Genomic DNA, 16,197 nt, shown 5'->3' with positions numbered 1-16,197 from the left:
AAGAATACCCACCGCCAGAGAAGTCCGATGCCAAAAGCGAGCTGACGATAAGGCGGAAGCTCGAGCTAAGGTACGTGCGGAACGACGGAATCGACCGGATAGTACTCCCGACAGCGAGGAAGATGAAAAAGAATACCAAGAAGAACAACATAAGGAAGCACAGCGGCGGCGGATCAACAAAGCCAATCGTCCCCCAAAGTAAAAGCGTGTCGACCACACCAAAATGGCGCGTGCGGCACATGATCGGCGGATGCTGGACACCACCCTACCAAGCAGTTGGGTATGGGGACCTCTTTCGAGCGGACCACCGACATCAAGCAGCGGAGGGTGGGGGCTCATCATCAACCCCAGCGGACCTTCATTGGTGGTGATAGATGTCCAACCCCCACGGATGACCTGTATGGACACAATTTTCCTGGTGAGTTGGGTGAAGAAGCGGAAAGCTACGGGCGAATGCGCAAGGCATGGGTGGCGAGTGGCGACGGAGTGCTGTGGGGTGGATCCCTTCCGCTGACCGCAGCCTCCTGAAGCCTACATGCACGTATATGTGGCGAGTGCCTGTGGAACAACTCAGTGAGGACGACTACCGTGACCTCATCATGGACGTCGTCGGGCAACCAGCGACCAAGTGGATACCCACGAAGTCAGACATGCGAACATACCGTCGGGCGCTGAGTGTTGATCCCCATGGAGACGTGACCAGTCGCCTGGTTTCATTTATGGAGTGGGTTGATGATGTGATCGACGAGAACGGTTTACGTCAACAACCCAAGGACTCGACCATGCTGAGAACGTTCGTGAAGGTGGTAGCAGCGCATGTCACACCCAGCTACCTACGCGACAGAGTGGAAGAGCAAATGAAGACCGTGCCGGCGAACGACCTGGTGGCATTTGCGGACATCCTAAGCGAATAGCTCGACCGAACGCATGATGCCGACATGGTCAACCAACAAAGGAACAGCTATGGATCAAAGCGTGGCCGTGAAGAAGACGAGCAAGGACGCCGCATTATATAACATGCGAAGAAAGCCAACCAAGCTGTTCGGGACAAACGGGAATTCGGAGGTAATTACCCACGTCCACCGAGTGAATATATCAAGCCGGAACAAAGCGCGGCGGTGTGGTCCCCGTCGACCCAGAAGCGAGCGGGGGACCCACCAGCCACAAAGTACGGCCCACAAACGAACCCGCGACCACGAAACGACGACCGCAATGCCCAAGCTACACGTGAAGAAGGGCGCCCTCGATTTGCACCTGGGCGAGACCGTGGCATGCTGTGCTTTGTCTGCCAGCAGCCAGGACACATGGACCGGGAGTGTCCCAACAAAAAAGACGGGGATAGCGGCGATACAAGCTGGAAGAAGGGTAAGGACGGAGTCAAGCTGTCAAGGCGCGGGAACGCAAAGCGAATATGCAAGCGAAGCGAATGAAGAAGCTCCCACCGCCCAGCAAGGAAGATGATGGACGTTGGGTGCGACTGTACAGTGTGCTGGAAGTTCCATACTGCCCGGACACCGGCGCAGACCAAAACATTGTGCCCCAAGCCATGGTGGATGAACTTCAAGCGTTACAGCCACAACTTCAAGTTGTCAAGCTGGCTGCGCTATTTGTGGGAACAGCATGCAATCAGATGCCGTTCGAAGCGAGCTCCTACGTAGATCTTACGCTGACAATGCAGACGGCCGCTGGACCAGTCTAGGTGCCATGCAAGTGCCGCTGTTACGTGGTCAACAACGGAGATGAATGTCTCGTCTCGGATGACACCCTCAAGACCATTGGTATCGACATCGACCGCCTGCTGGAGCAGGTGGCGCGCCTAGAAGTGGATGACGACGGCGACGACCTGGAAGAAGTTGGTGGCGAAGTCAAGGAAGCCCTGCAAGGCATGATCGACGGCGCAGTCGATAACGGATTTCCAATGGAACATGTAAAGTACTTGTGGGATGTACTCAGCAAGCATGACATCTGTCGACTCAAGTTCGACAGGTCAGACCGACCAGCGAAAGTGAAGCCGCTGAAGGTGACTCTGAAGGATGGGTGTGTTCCTTACCGATGCAAAGGAAGGAAGCACAACCTCCTGGAGGAGAGGTTCCTCAAGTTGTTTGCACAAGAACTACTCGATGCGGCGTGATCAAGAGCAACAAGCAGAGTGCGTGGTGTAGCCCGTTGAACCCAGTTCTCAAGCCAGATTGGCGCAAGTCATTGAAGTCGGCCGACAAATGGAGCGACGATGACGTGCTCAAGAATTATCGACTAATCAACGATTACCGCATCGAGAACTCGTTAACCGAGCCGAAGGCGGGGACAATGTCATTCCAAGCTACCATCCTACAAAATCTGCGTGGCAAGAAAGCGATGGGCGTGTTTGACCTCACCCCAGACCGGGTGATGCAAGGCCATGTGGACAGTGCCCTCTACGTGCAATCAACGAACGAGGAGTGCTACCTGCTCTACAAGAACATGCTGATCTGGATCGACGGCATCTTTGTGTACGCCGATACAGTGGAAGTGTATGTGGATGCCCTCGAGTCATTATTCGATCGAGTGACCCAGTACGGGTTCAAGCTGAGTCCGGCCAAAACCAAGCTGCTCACGAACCAAGTCAAGTGGTGCGGACGCATCATCAGCGGTAACGTCAAGCAAGACCCTGGACGCATCGAACATCAGTGTGCGATCCCCTACCCTACGAATCCGGGTGAATTGCAACAGTTTGTGTGCGCCGTGAACTGGCTGCGGGACGCGATGATAGAATACGCACAGAACGTCGACCCACTGCAGCAGTGTCTGACGAAGGCCTTCGACTTCAAGGCCAAGAAGAAGCGGATCGCGTCTGGTGTTCAATTGGAACTGACCGACGGCAAGTAAGCGTTTGACGCCGTAAAATCCAAGCTAAGATCATTGGTGCAACTGTCTCACCCGCGTGACGACGCTACGATATGTCTGTTTACGAACGTGAGCAATTAATGATGGTCGATTGTGGTAACTCAAGTGGTGGTATTCGATGATGGCAGCCCAGTCCAAGAACAACGTCTCGAACTGCTATTATGTCAGACGGGGATGCTTGCGGGCGTCCAGAAGGCGTGGTCAGTCATCAAGATGGAGGCCTACCCTATTGCGCGTACGTGCGAGAAGCTCAACTACATGCTTATGCGATTTACGGGGTTCAAGATGTACTGTGAAGGAAGGCGCACACACACGGCAAACTCATGCGATTGGCTGCCATTATTGGCGGCTATCGTTATGAAATCATACACATCGACGGCATCCACAACCTTTTGGCGGATATGATGAGCCGTTGGGGTCAGCCGACACCAAGTCTGGCGACCAAGAGGGTCAAAATTCGTCGAGGACATGGCTGGTCGAAGAAGTTCAAAACGCGCAAAGCCTCCACCAGTACAACCAAAACTGCGGCCGCTGGACAAGGACTTTGTATGGCCATGTGTAGCGGACATCCGTTACGCCCAAGACCAGCATGACAAGGACAAACCAAAGCGAGCCACAGTGGTGGACGGACTGTGGCAAGTGGATGAGAGGCTATGGATTTCGAGTACGGAGAATGACATGATCCAACAGATCATAGTCGTTGCCCACTGCGGCAGCGCCGGACATCGTGGACAGGCAGCGTTGGTGGCTACAATCCGCCGCCTGTTCTATGTCGACCACTTGGCTGACATGGCCAGTGAATTCCTCCGTGGCTGCTTGTTGTGCCCTCATGTAAAAGGGGGAAGGGTGGTCCATCGACCGTATGCTCCGAGATGGCACGCGAAAGAGCGCAACGAAGGAATCCACTTCGACTACCTCTACAGGGCGAAGCGTTTAGTGGCGCTATGTACGTGCTGGTACTCAAAGACGATCTTACCCACTACTGCGAGCTCATTGCATGCGATGGTCCCACGAGCCAAGTATCCGTGGATGCCCTGGTGGACTGGACGAAGCGGTTTGGAATGCCGCGAGTCTGGGTCAGCGACCAAGGAACGCATTTCATAAACGTGGCCATGAAGGCGTTGGCCCACTAGTTCAAGGTCCATCATGACCAAACCTTGGCCTACTGCCCCGGCGCAATGGGACGGTTGAGCGGATAACCCGCGATATCCTTCAAGTGATGCGGGTCATGCTGCGAGAGTACTAGCTAGCTGAACAATAATGGGACTACCTATTGCCAATGGTCCAAACCAACCTCAACCAAACACCGGCATTTGGCGAGCAAGTCGCCTATGGAGCTGTATACGGCTTTCAACCCGGCGACTCCACTGGATGTTGTCGTGGTGGGCATAAACAAGGAACTCCGAGAATGCGATTGGACGGTCAAGGACATCCCCAAGAAACTGGACAAGCTGGGTGCTAGCCTGCGAGTTATGCACAAAGAAGTCCTAGACAAGAATGCAATAGGTGCGGTGAAGGCGACGAAGGCGACCGAAAAGTACGAGCAGTACAATATCAGCGAAGGCGACTATGTGCTCTGCTCCCGTGTCGACAAACGCTACCATCCCAAGCCCCTACCGAGTCAAGGAAGTGGGTGAATGCTCCGTTGTGCTGGAGCACCTGGTGACTCATGAGTTGTGAGAAGCCCACACGTCAAGAATTAAGCTGTGTTTCTAAATTTAATATTTTTATATAATTCATAGAATATTTCCTTTTTGAAGAGCATTAGCATAATATTCTCTACGCCGAAGACAGCTTTGCAGTGACCGAGGAGATCCTCGACCGCTGCAGAAGCTCATGCCATAATGCCCGGCCGTGGTGAAGAAGTATGTTGAAGGCGTGAAGGAAGCGAGCGAAGGCGTTGCGTTGCGCAAGGCGATGAAGCGAGCGAGCGCGAAGAAATAGCGAGGCCCAAGTGTGTCCTGCGGTACATGGCTTGGGGTGTGTGTTGTGGTGGGTGACTTCATCCAAGTCCCGCCATGACACAGGTGGTCCTCAACCGCCGCACGGAAAACCGCAGATGAGTCAAAAGGACTTCGCTTGGACTTGGCATAAGCACAAGTTTCACATAGTTGGCTACGTAAGTGCCTTGAAGAGCATAATCTCAGGGTTTGTCTTAGTCATTTGGTTGAAGGCATCAACTCCTGGATGGCCGAGACGACGGTGCCATAGGTGCGAAAGGCTAGCTGCGGTGAGCTTGGAGCTAGCCACGAGACTAGTTAGGCAGTCGATTGGAACAGTAGTGGTGTCATAGCCAGGTGTAGGAGTGTGTGAAACAAACATAACGTGGGCTACACTCATGAAGACATAGTCCGGGGTAATTGGGTAGAACGGTTTTGGCTTGGAGACCATATATGGTCGTTGAATAATTGGCGCATAGCGCAACACAGACGCATATGCAAACATGTGCAATTGATCGTTAAAAAGTGAAAAATCCACTGTAGGTCGAGGAGAACTTCCGCAGAGAGGTCTCAAAGGTGGTCATCATGCCAGTAAGCATGACCATTTGGCCCGGATGGATGTACTCGCCACGGTGCGGATCGGTAGATGGCTCGCACTTGGGCTGACAGGGAAAATAGTATAGACCCATGGCGTTGTTAGGTGCACGAAGCACATCACCAAGAGTGGTGGTAATTTCGCACATGTCGCGAGCCGTAAAACGGACTGAGATGCCTTCATCCGTCGCTTGGCGAACCGAGAATAGATTGAACTGTAGTTCAGGGCAATGTAGGCCAAAGGTGAGGCGTAGAGCACATGAATGAATATCGTCGACTTGGTCACGGGACGACATGTCCACAGCCAATGAAATAGGGTCACAGCCAATGATAGGAAGGTGGGCGCCGTTCCAGGCTGTAATAGACAGTGCACAAGGGACGTAGTTGGAGAAATAATCTCGGTTGGTGGTGCATGAGGCAGAGGCGCCGGAGTCAACGATCCAATGTTCTCGCAGAGCGGGCGAGTCGTTTTGAGGATAAGTCACCGACATGGGTAGGGGCGGGTCACCGGGGTCGCTTTCACAGTAGCGTAGGTCCGCATAAAGGGCGAAAACGCCTTGTCCACCAACAACTTGGAATGGAGGATGGGAACGGACACCATCCACACATCTTGGGGGCAGTTGGAAAAACACCTGGATAGGAGTTTCCGACGCCGCGTAATGATATCGCTGCGTGTGGCCGAGAAGGCACTGGATGGGAACAGTGGAAGATCCACTTTGTTTGGGTTCGCAGGAATTCGGAGCAATGGACGTGGTGGGTAGAGGGGCAAACGCTCGGTAATAAGTACCTCTGTGGAAGGAAATTCAGCGAAGTCTAGGTCGCCGGCATCCACAAGAGACGCGAAGTGGTCGAGGAGCTCGCCCGGTGCATCAGTGATGGGAACGAGGGTAGTAGCCGCAATAAGCGGCGGCTCCTGCGGTGGTGATGCAAAGACATCGCAGAGTGGGGCAGAGCCCGGTTGAAACACCTTTGGTAGAACCGATGGTGGGTTGGGACGCTGGAGGACCCGGTTGAGGGCAGAGGGAGGCAAAAAGTGGTGGGATAGGATGTGGGTGTTGGCAATGCGATTGAGGTGATTGCCTTCATCAATAAATGGACGAGCGGCTACACGCGCAGCAATACCAGCCTGGTCATTACGACCTCCACAATAAGTGCGGCCGTAACCTTGGTCTTGTTGGCGGTCACGGTTGCGGTCGCGGTTGTTGTCATAGCTGTTGCCCCGATTGTTGTTCCACCCTCCATTTTCAGGACTACTAGAGGAACTTGGTCTCCATCCATGTTGGCTATTAGAGCCCTGGTTGCCACTAGGCCCATCGCAATCATCGCGGTCATCATGAGGACGTTGGATAGCACGCGACGGAGTGACATAATCGCGTTTGAGCTTCTTTTGGAAGGCAGAGCCATGTTTGTCAAAGACGGTGCTGTCAAATCCAAGATGCATAGTGCATATCAAATCCAAGATGCATAGTGCATATTCCAACTTGAGGGTGGGACACGCGGGAAGCGTGTGATTGACAACGCCTTAGTAGAAGCAGGACATGCCGGGGTAATTGACATAATCACGGTGAGCATAGCTTGGGAGAGTGAAAGCGTTCATAACATGAACTGAGCCATCGGCTTGCATAATCGCTTGTGGTGGTGGCGCAGGGTCCGCAAGTGCATACGTGACGGCTGCAAGCAGGGTACGCGTTTCAAGCGTAGCGGCATAACTTTTATCACCCAGAGCAGACGCTCGTTGGAGGCGAATGGTAATAATTCGCCGAAGAGAGGTCCAAACATCAGCGACGACAACGGAATGGTTGGCGGTGCTCGCGGTGGCCACTGAGTTCGTCACGACTTCCCATAATTCCTTGTCACCATCAAAGGTGTCCGACATCGCACACAGAGTGTAGTAATTCCAGATATGGTGGTGGAAGTCAACGGACGAGATCGCCGATGAATCCATTGGAGTCAACGACGGCGGCGGCAATAGACACACGGTAGCGTTTGACGAGGCCAATGAGTTACACGGAGAGTGTGTGAACTCTAATTTGTGAACTTCGGGTCCGCAACATAGAGCTCAGAGTGCTCGACTCGACTTGGTCAAGCTCGAGGTACATCTTGTTGATACTGAGCGCATCGATGAGATTTCCTTGAGAGACATAGTCCTGCGTGGAGTAGAACTCAGCAATGTCGCTTGGGACAAGAAGTCCGTGTTCTGCAAGGTATAGGCCTAAGGTCGGAGATCGTCGAGTGGGGTGCCCATGAACGGCTGCACAGAGGAAAGGAGGAGGCCCATAGCCTGTCAAGAGGGGCGAGGAAGTAGGTTGCACTGAAGAGGGACAAAACCAAAAGTGATCATTAACGGACTGCTTAGCTGACCTATGATTGGGCAGAAACAGTCCGGCTTCTACAGAAAACGAACACCGGATATTATCCGTAAGTGACCGAACCTCGGCGAAGAAGGCCAATGCAAGAACGGCCAAGTGCCCCTTCTTGAACTTGGCGTCATAAGGGGCTCTTCCAAGTACCGTCGAACTTTAAACCCAAAATGCGTTCCCAAGTAAGTTTGTCGTTATTTGATCGCACTTTGGTCCACATGATTGGCTAGTGATGGTTTTGTCGTGTTTGGGTCCATCATATTTTGAGGATTTCAGCGCACACGGATTGGACAAATCTATCCAATCACAGTGGCATATGCTTACATACTAATTTTCATATAAATACGAATCTGCTTGCTCGCCAGCAAAATTTGTGGCAGAGGTGGCGACATGCCCTATGTCCAAGCACAAGAGCGCGCTAGGTCATACGAGTCGTAGGAACATGTAGATTGGTCAGAAGCACGATAACAATGCCTAGCTATAGCTTTGAAGTCTCCGCCATAATGATCTGCAGGCTCTCCTCGTACATAAGAGCGTCGAGCCGTGCCGTGCCGCGAGCAAGACATGGCACGACTCGCTGTTACCACAGGTATCGTCATGGCTGCCAAAGCGTTTACAGCGGTACGGTGGCATGACCCCAAAGGTATCCTGCGGAAGTGGGATTGATTTCACTGTTCCTGGTGGGGCCGTTGACGAGAACACACCCGGGTGCGCATTTTTTTCGAGCAAATGATGGAGCATTTCCGAGCACGCCTTAGAATGGATCGATTTCGAGCAAAATACCGAATTTACCGTACATCTGTAACCCCCAAAATGTTTCCGAAATAGTTACAACTCAATGGTAAAGCTGAAATATATACCAGTATTGTTTCCGCGCATTGGAATAACTATGATTGGACAAAATGTTTCGTGCGGTTTCACATTTATTCAAAGTGCACGACATACACGTCACAGGCCAAATGACTGCAGAACCACCACGTAGCCGCTCCAAGACAGGGAAGCGCAAGGTTATATCCTTACGCTTCAAAGTCAAAGTCATTCAAGCTTACGAGGCTGCACTTGGGCCTGCCAAGACATTCTATGCAATAGGCAAGGCCTTCGGCGTGCAGACAGGCCAAGTGTCACGTTGGGTCAAAGACAAGACCCTCATTGCCTCGCGGGCAACTGTGAACCCTAACGGTTCTTTGTAAATATGGATGAAACCCCTGTGCCCTTTCAACCCGAAATCAAGACCGCCATCGCCAAGAAGGGTGCCCGTACTGTGTCGGCGCGTAAGTGTACGTCCACAAACGCGCGTGTAACTGTTTGTCTTGCGATTGCGGCAGACGGTACGAAGTTGCCGCCTTTTGTTGTATTTAAAGGTGTCCCCGGGGCTCGCATTGAGTCGAGCTTGGATTGTGTTGTGCCAGAAGGTATGTTTGCAGCGTGCCAACACAAGGCCTGGATGGATGAAGCGCTTACGGAGAAGTGGTTCCAAACGGTTTGGAAGCCTCATGTTGTTGGGACGGAAGCCAGCCTTCTATTGTGGGATGATTTTGCATGCCACAAGACTGCAGGAATTAACCGATCCTTGGCCAGCGTTGGCACTGAATCTGAAATTATTCCCGGTACTTCTTGTTATCAGTACAGCTCTTACAAGTCCAATGCACCTATTCGATCGATTGCGTTTCGAAGCACTGTTGTCGACTCTGTAGTCTTCTACAACAATTGCAAATTTGTTCGCATACTTGGCTTTCGTGTTGACCAAACGACGGGGAAGAAAGCCGACATGGCAGAGTTGCTCCGCACCAATAATCTTGTAAACCTTGAGGGTTTCTTCGAGCCCATCAGCATTCAATCGCATGACCTCGCATCGAAACACAACCACATCGTTGACGGCCAGACTGTCACCGCAAACCTCGTGTGCAGGGCAGCTTCGAGTCCCTTCGCCGCTCGAGCAGCCAACAATGTCGACGGCCTTCAATTCCATCCCGAAGCAAATTGAAATTTGACTTTAACATGGTTTTACTGGTTAAATAATATCCAATCATGGCTGGGTAGTTACAAGTCAATGGTAAAGCTCAAGTTTGCTTAATCAGATCTGACTTTTTTTTATCTTGAACAAAGTATTGGAAATTTTCATGGTTACAGCTTCATGGTCAAAAATTGGAGTTACAGATGTACGGTAAATTCGGTAGTCCAGAGAGACACTTTCCGAGCGCACTTAATAGGCACAAGAACATGTGTTAGTCATTGGTGAATTTCCGAGCAAATAAGATCATATGGCTATTAAAATGCCAATGCTGAGTAAAGTGTGGTGCATTTAATGATACTGATTTCCCCCCCAGTTCGAAACGGGGCAAAATGAATTGTGTTTATAAACGTATAATATAAATTTCACGGGGATAGTTTCAAACATTCAAATTTTTGGGCGTTTCATTCCGAACAATGAAGGCGCGCATGTTCTTGGCGGACAAGCATAACTTGTACGCTGAGCATTTGAAGAAACCCAACGCCACGTACACCGAATTGGCTGTGTGGGCGATGGATGCGTTTAAGTTGATATCACCTCCAACCAAATCAACGGTTGGGAATACCAGAGGCACGACACGAAGAGCCAACGAAGCGATCTCAAGTCACGCTGAATGGACCGAGGTGTAGCCATGCCCGACCTCGAAGCCAAGGTCCTCTCATGGGTACTACGGTGTGAAGAACTGGGTGTGTGCGTGACTGGTGAGCTAATTCGCAAACAAGCAAAAGCGTACTATGACGAGTACGAATTGGTAACAAACTAGCCGCTTAAATTCTCCAAAGGATGGCTTTACAAGTTTCAACGCAAGCACGGTCTAACCAGCAAGCGACAACACGTCGAAGCAGGATCAACGCCGCAAGAAGCCGTTGACCAAGGACGCGAAAAAATGCTGGAGGCAACTACAGGTTACGAGGTCAGTGACGTGTACAACATGGACGAAACTTCCTATTTTTGATGCATGTCGCCGCACCGATCAATCACACGCAGCCGTGTCCCGGGTACCAAGAAGTCGAAGAATAGGATTACCCTCGCCCTCACCACGGGACGCCGACGGCTCGCACCTCGTTGAGCCCCTCGTCATCGGCAGTGAAGTCCGTCCCCGATGCTTCAACGGCCCAAACTGCTGAAAATCTTGGCTTCGACTACACATCGAGTAAGGAGGCCTGGATGAATGGAGCCATTTTCGACAAGTACATGCGATTGTTCAACGCAAGGATGGAGGCGGCAAACCGACGGGTTTTGCTTCTTGTCGACAACGCGTCGCCGCACAAGGTGAAGGAGGACACCGTCCTAACAAATGTCAGTTTGAAGATGCTGCCACCTAACACGACAGCGTACCTTCTACCCCAGGACGCTGGGATCATTGCTTCTTTTAAAGCGCAGTCAAGCAACGCCAGCTTCAGAACGCCCTGGAGCAAATCGACGCGGTCATGGCTGGCCGCCAGGAAAAACTGTACGAAGTCCCCCTTGTTGACGCCATGGCGTGGGCCAAAGATGCCTGGCACGATGTCTCGCAATCCACAATAGTGAACTGCTTGTCCCGTACTGGGATCCTACACCGAGAAGCCGGACTGCAGAATCCCAGGATTGTTGGCCACGAGTAGTGCTGTTAAAGTTGATAACCTTGAAAATGCATTTACTGTGAAATTTGTTCATAACTGTAAGCAGCCGTTTCGAACTGGGGGGAAATCAGTACTTACTCCTAAGTGTTAACTACTATTAATACTACGTAGTATGTACGAGTATGATATTATCCGTGGGGATATACCCAATCATCGAATTTATCCCACTGCATCACAAACAATAATTGTTGACTGCATCATGGTCACTAGCCCCAGCATTCTTTCACCACAACCGTACCCTTTCCCCCACGGAGACTACGTCTCCACCCCGGATAACGTACGTGTAATGCTATGCCCGGGGTTTGCGCATTAACAATCGTTTGCTATCGCAAACGATTGCCAATTTGCAAACTCTTTGTGGACTGTGTGTTGTGTATCCAAAAGGCATCCATTGTCCCAGTTTATCCCACTTGGGAATATCTTAACTTCACTATCAATCCGGTTTGTATCAGTGGAAACTGAGGGATGTTCATTAGATAATACAGTATCCGTAATGCGTAATGCTCTAAAACAATCCACTCCATCACAACAGCTTATGTCCCAACTAAGTACGCTCGAAAAGACTGCAAGAGTCTAAGTACGCTCTAAAATGCAGCCTCGCTCGGAAATAATCTTTTCCCAACACGCCCACTAATGGCAAATGAAATCAATCCCACTTCCGCAGGATACCTTTGGGGTCATGCCACCGTACCGCTGTAAACGCTTTGGCAGCCATGACGATACCTGTGGTAACAGCGAGTCGTGCCATGTCTTGCTCGCGGCACGGCACGGCTCGACGCTCTTATGTACGAGGAGAGCCTGCAGATCATTATGGCGGAGACTTCAAAGCTATAGCTAGGCATTGTTATCGTGCTTCTGATCAATCTACATGTTCCTACGACTCGTATGACCTAGCGCGCTCTTGTGCTTGGACATAGGGCATGTCGCCACCTCTGCCACAAATTTTGCTGGCGAGCAAGCAGATTCGTATTTATATGAAAATTAGTATGTAAGCATATGCCACTGTGATTGGATAGATTTGTCCAATCCGTGTGCGCTGAAATCCTCAAAATACGATGGACCCAAACACGACAAAACCATCACGTGGAAGCAGAAAACACGACAAAAGCACGACCAAAGTGCGATCAAATAACGACAAACTTACTTGGGAACGCATTTTGGGTTTAAAGTATGACGGTACTTGGAAGAGCCCCTAAATTCCTCTTGTGGAAGGATGAAACAGTCGTTCCAAGGCAACTGCAGTCCAAGTCCCACATCTCCAAAGTGATGTTTTTTGTTGCGGTTGCACGACCGCGCAACGATTGGGACGGCAAGATTGGATGCTGGGAAATTACCGAGCGCATGCCCTCTGCCCGTACTAGTCGCAATCGCCCTGCTGGAACTGAGGTCCTGACGAGTATCACTGGGACTAAGGATGTCAATCGGCGGATGCTCGTGGCCATGGTGGTGCCAGCCATCAAGAGGAAGTGGATTTGGCCCGCGGGAGTCGAAAATGGCCGCATCATCCTCCAACACGATAACGATCGTCACCACATTCCATCTGGCGATGCTGAGTTTGTGGATGCTGAGCAACACGGTGGCTGGGACATTCGCATTGAAAACCAACCGGCGTAGTCGCCGGATCTCAACGTTCTAAATCTGGGCTTTTTAAACTCGATTCAAGCCCTCAAGCAGACCCTGGAATGCCGAACAATGGAAGAGCTCATTGCTGCCGTCAAGTGCTCTTTTATGCTGCTTTCCCCTGTAACTTTGGAGAAGACATTCATGACACTGCGTCGTTCCATGAACGTGATAATTGAGGCGAATGGCTGCAACCGTTATGAGATCCCTCGAAGCAAAGTGAACGCCGAGGACGAATTGGCACTATCCATGACGAATTTGCGGCTTGAGGAAGAAGACAGGTTAGAGGAAGTTGCAAGTCTGTTAGGCACTTTGAACATGGATGTGTAAAACTTATTATATTTAGATTCCTCATACTTAGAATTTGTATAGTACTGCATGTACGCATGCAATATTTGCATAGCAGAGTGTAGTAGTATCCAACAGCGTGGCCGACATTCTAGCCAGAAAAACCCGCTACCGTATCGCACTTTCAGAGGATGAAGGACCCACATTGAAGTACATAGCACTTACGATGGATTGATACACTGCGCAACATACGATCGTACTATCCGCATACGCTTTGTTGTTGGACACGGTCACCCAGTCGACAGTGTTTTGCCCAGAAAAAATGTTTCACCCAGTCATTCCCACCTCATATATAGTACGTATCCCGTGCACTCTTCGCCTCCGTCGCCCCCAGTTCGGTTCTTCCAACGGTCAGTGCTTCTCCACGTCGCTTCACAGTTTAAAATAAACACAACTTTATGAATCCCAGCATACGTTTCGTGCAGAGATCGTTCAGTGCCACTAGCACACGTTCTCCCTGTGACTATAGTTTGTCAATGATGCAAGAGATTGCAACGAGCATACAAAAGTAGATATATTCCACTGGCAGAATGGCTTTGCGTGCTTCTATATCGCGAATCCCGCGGCGCTATTCAGATGCTGCACCATGATGGTTATTCATCAATTAACGATGTTTACCACAAACACTACACGAGCGAGTTTGGCCTTCCATAACCAAGGCGGTTGTATGTTCAACCAAGTGGGTGTATGTTGGCCATGTCGCTTTCATTATGGCACGCACAAGCTTGATTTAATTCGGCAAGTACGGTTCAATGAAGGCACGAGCAGCGCTGACGCGTTCATAGATACCTGGCGTGTCGAGCAGACCACATTTAAAGCCCCAGCTGACCACCCCCACCAATCGCACGGTACCGTTTTCTTCGATGGTCAGTGGTCCCCCAGAGTCACCGTGACAGGAGTTTTCTCCTTCCACCCCTGCACCCAACATCGTATCAGTCACTCGCCTGTAACGGTTGAGCGCAGCTGAGGCCCTGGTGTTGTTCCATGTCGTGACGCTGACCTCCTTGAGCACTCGAGATGGGGGGCCATTATGCCAGATGTTTCCCCAGCCGCGTACCCAAGTGAGCACGTCCGCCGGAACGAATTCAAACGACACCGCAACAGGTTGGGTGATCGAGATGTTGTGGTCCAAGATTATGATGCCCACGTCGGTGCCATTGGGGTGTTTGATTTTCTCGGTGACATTGGCCAGTTCCCCGTCGGCAAAACCGGTTAAATAGTGCGTGCCCACGACCACAGAAGGTACAACACCGTCCAAACAATGCGCCGCTGTCAAAACGACGTTGGGGGCGATCAGACTGCCGCCGCAAAAGGTCTCACCAACGGGCGACTTCTTGATCCCAACCACATAACGGTGTCTGCCGAATTGGGCTTCCTGGCCCCCAACGATTTCGAAACCGTCGCCAGGGGCCTCATCGCCCCAAGCGACTTTGGCTGGGACAACTTGGTCTTGAGCCAAGGCAGCGACGGCCACGGTGAAAGTGAGAAGGAGTGCGAACTTCATGATGGAAATTGGAAAATGAATGGTCATTCATCTAGAGCCAAGTCAATCAATCTTTACGTGAGACTGTGATTGCACTATTTATAGGGTAGCAAACCAAGTACCAAGGTTAACCAAATGGATGATTGCGATGTGTACAACATACATTATCCAACTCTCATCATTAACCCGCTAGTCAGTCATAAATATGCAACAGCGTGGCCGCTATTCTTGCCAGAAAACCCGTTGTATCGCACTTTCAAAGGATGAAGGATCCATATTGAAGTAGCACTTGCAGTACGGTGGATTGATACACTACTACACCGTTTTGCGGTTAATTTCAGCTGTTTTTCACTATAATTCGCTTAGCTTGCAGTAAATTTTACGAGACCACCGATATATTTCGGTTACCTCCATTTACTGTTAATTTCGTGGCAACCTCAAACTTTACGTTTATATTTCACCATCACCAAATATCGTATATTTTCAGTTTTTGTCAATATATTTTCACCCAGCATCCGATTAATTATGTCAAAAAGCCCAATCTTACAGGACACTTACTGTTGAAGTTCCACAGTGATCGCTACTAATTAGGATATGTATGACCTAATATAAATGTGGGATGACGTTTGGACGACACATGATAGATACTATTACGGATATTTGAAATCCATATAAATACTTCAAAGCACGTACTCCGAGTACTGCAAAAAGGTGTAGTAGTGTATCAATCCACCGTACTGCAAGTGCTACTTCAATATGGATCCTTCATCCTTTGAAAGTGCGATACAACGGGTTTTCTGGCAAGAATAGCGGCCACGCTGTTGGATATTTATGACTGACTAGCGGGTTAATGATGAGAGTTGGATAATGTATGTTGTACACATCGCAATCATCCATTTGGTTAACCTTGGTACTTGGTTTGCTACCCTATAAATAGTGCAATCACAGTCTCACGTAAAGATTGATTGACTTGGCTCTAGATGAATGACCATTCATTTTCCAATTTCCATCATGAAGTTCGCACTCCTTCTCACTTTCACCGTGGCCGTCGCTGCCTTGGCTCAAGACCAAGTTGTCCCAGCCAAAGTCGCTTGGGGCGATGAGGCCCCTGGCGACGGTTTCGAAATCGTTGGGGGCCAGGAAGCCCAATTCGGCAGACACCGTTATGTGGTTGGGATCAAGAAGTCGCCCGTTGGTGAGACCTTTTGCGGCGGCAGTCTGATCGCCCCCAACGTCGTTTTGACAGCGGCGCATTGTTTGGACGGTGTTGTACCTTCTGTGGTCGTGGGCACGCACTATTTAACCGGTTTTGCCGACGGGGAACTGGCCAATGTCG

General features: G+C 50.6%; 5 protein-coding genes across 5 annotated transcripts; 3 read left to right on the top strand and 2 right to left on the bottom strand.

Moving 5' to 3' along the window:
- Nucleotides 1–4,214: 4,214 nt before the first annotated feature.
- On the top strand, nucleotides 4,215–4,520 carry H257_16282 (hypothetical protein; the record flags this gene model as incomplete). Its single annotated transcript, XM_009844653.1, has 1 exon — nucleotides 4,215–4,520. One exon carries the CDS (start codon nucleotides 4,215–4,217, stop codon nucleotides 4,518–4,520), a length of 306 nt encoding a protein of 101 aa, XP_009842955.1.
- Nucleotides 4,521–5,898: 1,378 nt separating this feature from the next.
- H257_16281 (hypothetical protein) lies at nucleotides 5,899–6,858 on the bottom strand (the record flags this gene model as incomplete). The annotated part of the gene is made up of 1 exon (XM_009844652.1): nucleotides 5,899–6,858. The coding sequence occupies one exon, from the start codon at nucleotides 6,856–6,858 to the stop codon at nucleotides 5,899–5,901; it is 960 nt and encodes a 319-aa protein (XP_009842954.1).
- A 3,346-nt stretch (nucleotides 6,859–10,204) lies between these two features.
- Nucleotides 10,205–11,392, top strand: H257_16280 (hypothetical protein; the record flags this gene model as incomplete). The annotated part of the gene is made up of 4 exons (XM_009844651.1): nucleotides 10,205–10,411; nucleotides 10,552–10,701; nucleotides 10,809–11,122; nucleotides 11,167–11,392. 4 exons carry the CDS (start codon nucleotides 10,205–10,207, stop codon nucleotides 11,390–11,392), a joined length of 897 nt encoding a protein of 298 aa, XP_009842953.1.
- A 1,188-nt stretch (nucleotides 11,393–12,580) lies between these two features.
- Nucleotides 12,581–13,360, top strand: H257_16279 (hypothetical protein; the record flags this gene model as incomplete). The annotated part of the gene is made up of 2 exons (XM_009844650.1): nucleotides 12,581–12,986; nucleotides 13,074–13,360. 2 exons carry the CDS (start codon nucleotides 12,581–12,583, stop codon nucleotides 13,358–13,360), a joined length of 693 nt encoding a protein of 230 aa, XP_009842952.1.
- A 598-nt stretch (nucleotides 13,361–13,958) lies between these two features.
- H257_16278 (hypothetical protein) lies at nucleotides 13,959–14,882 on the bottom strand (the record flags this gene model as incomplete). The annotated part of the gene is made up of 1 exon (XM_009844649.1): nucleotides 13,959–14,882. The coding sequence occupies one exon, from the start codon at nucleotides 14,880–14,882 to the stop codon at nucleotides 14,109–14,111; it is 774 nt and encodes a 257-aa protein (XP_009842951.1). The 3' UTR covers nucleotides 13,959–14,108.
- Between the last annotated feature and the right edge of the window lie 1,315 nt (nucleotides 14,883–16,197).

This window comes from Aphanomyces astaci (assembly GCF_000520075.1).
Source record: "Aphanomyces astaci strain APO3 unplaced genomic scaffold supercont1.83, whole genome shotgun sequence".
NCBI lineage: Eukaryota > Oomycota > Saprolegniomycetes > Saprolegniales > Verrucalvaceae > Aphanomyces > Aphanomyces astaci.
The sequence above is the reverse complement of the archived record's forward strand: the minus strand, read 5'-3'. Positions and strand labels throughout refer to the sequence as shown.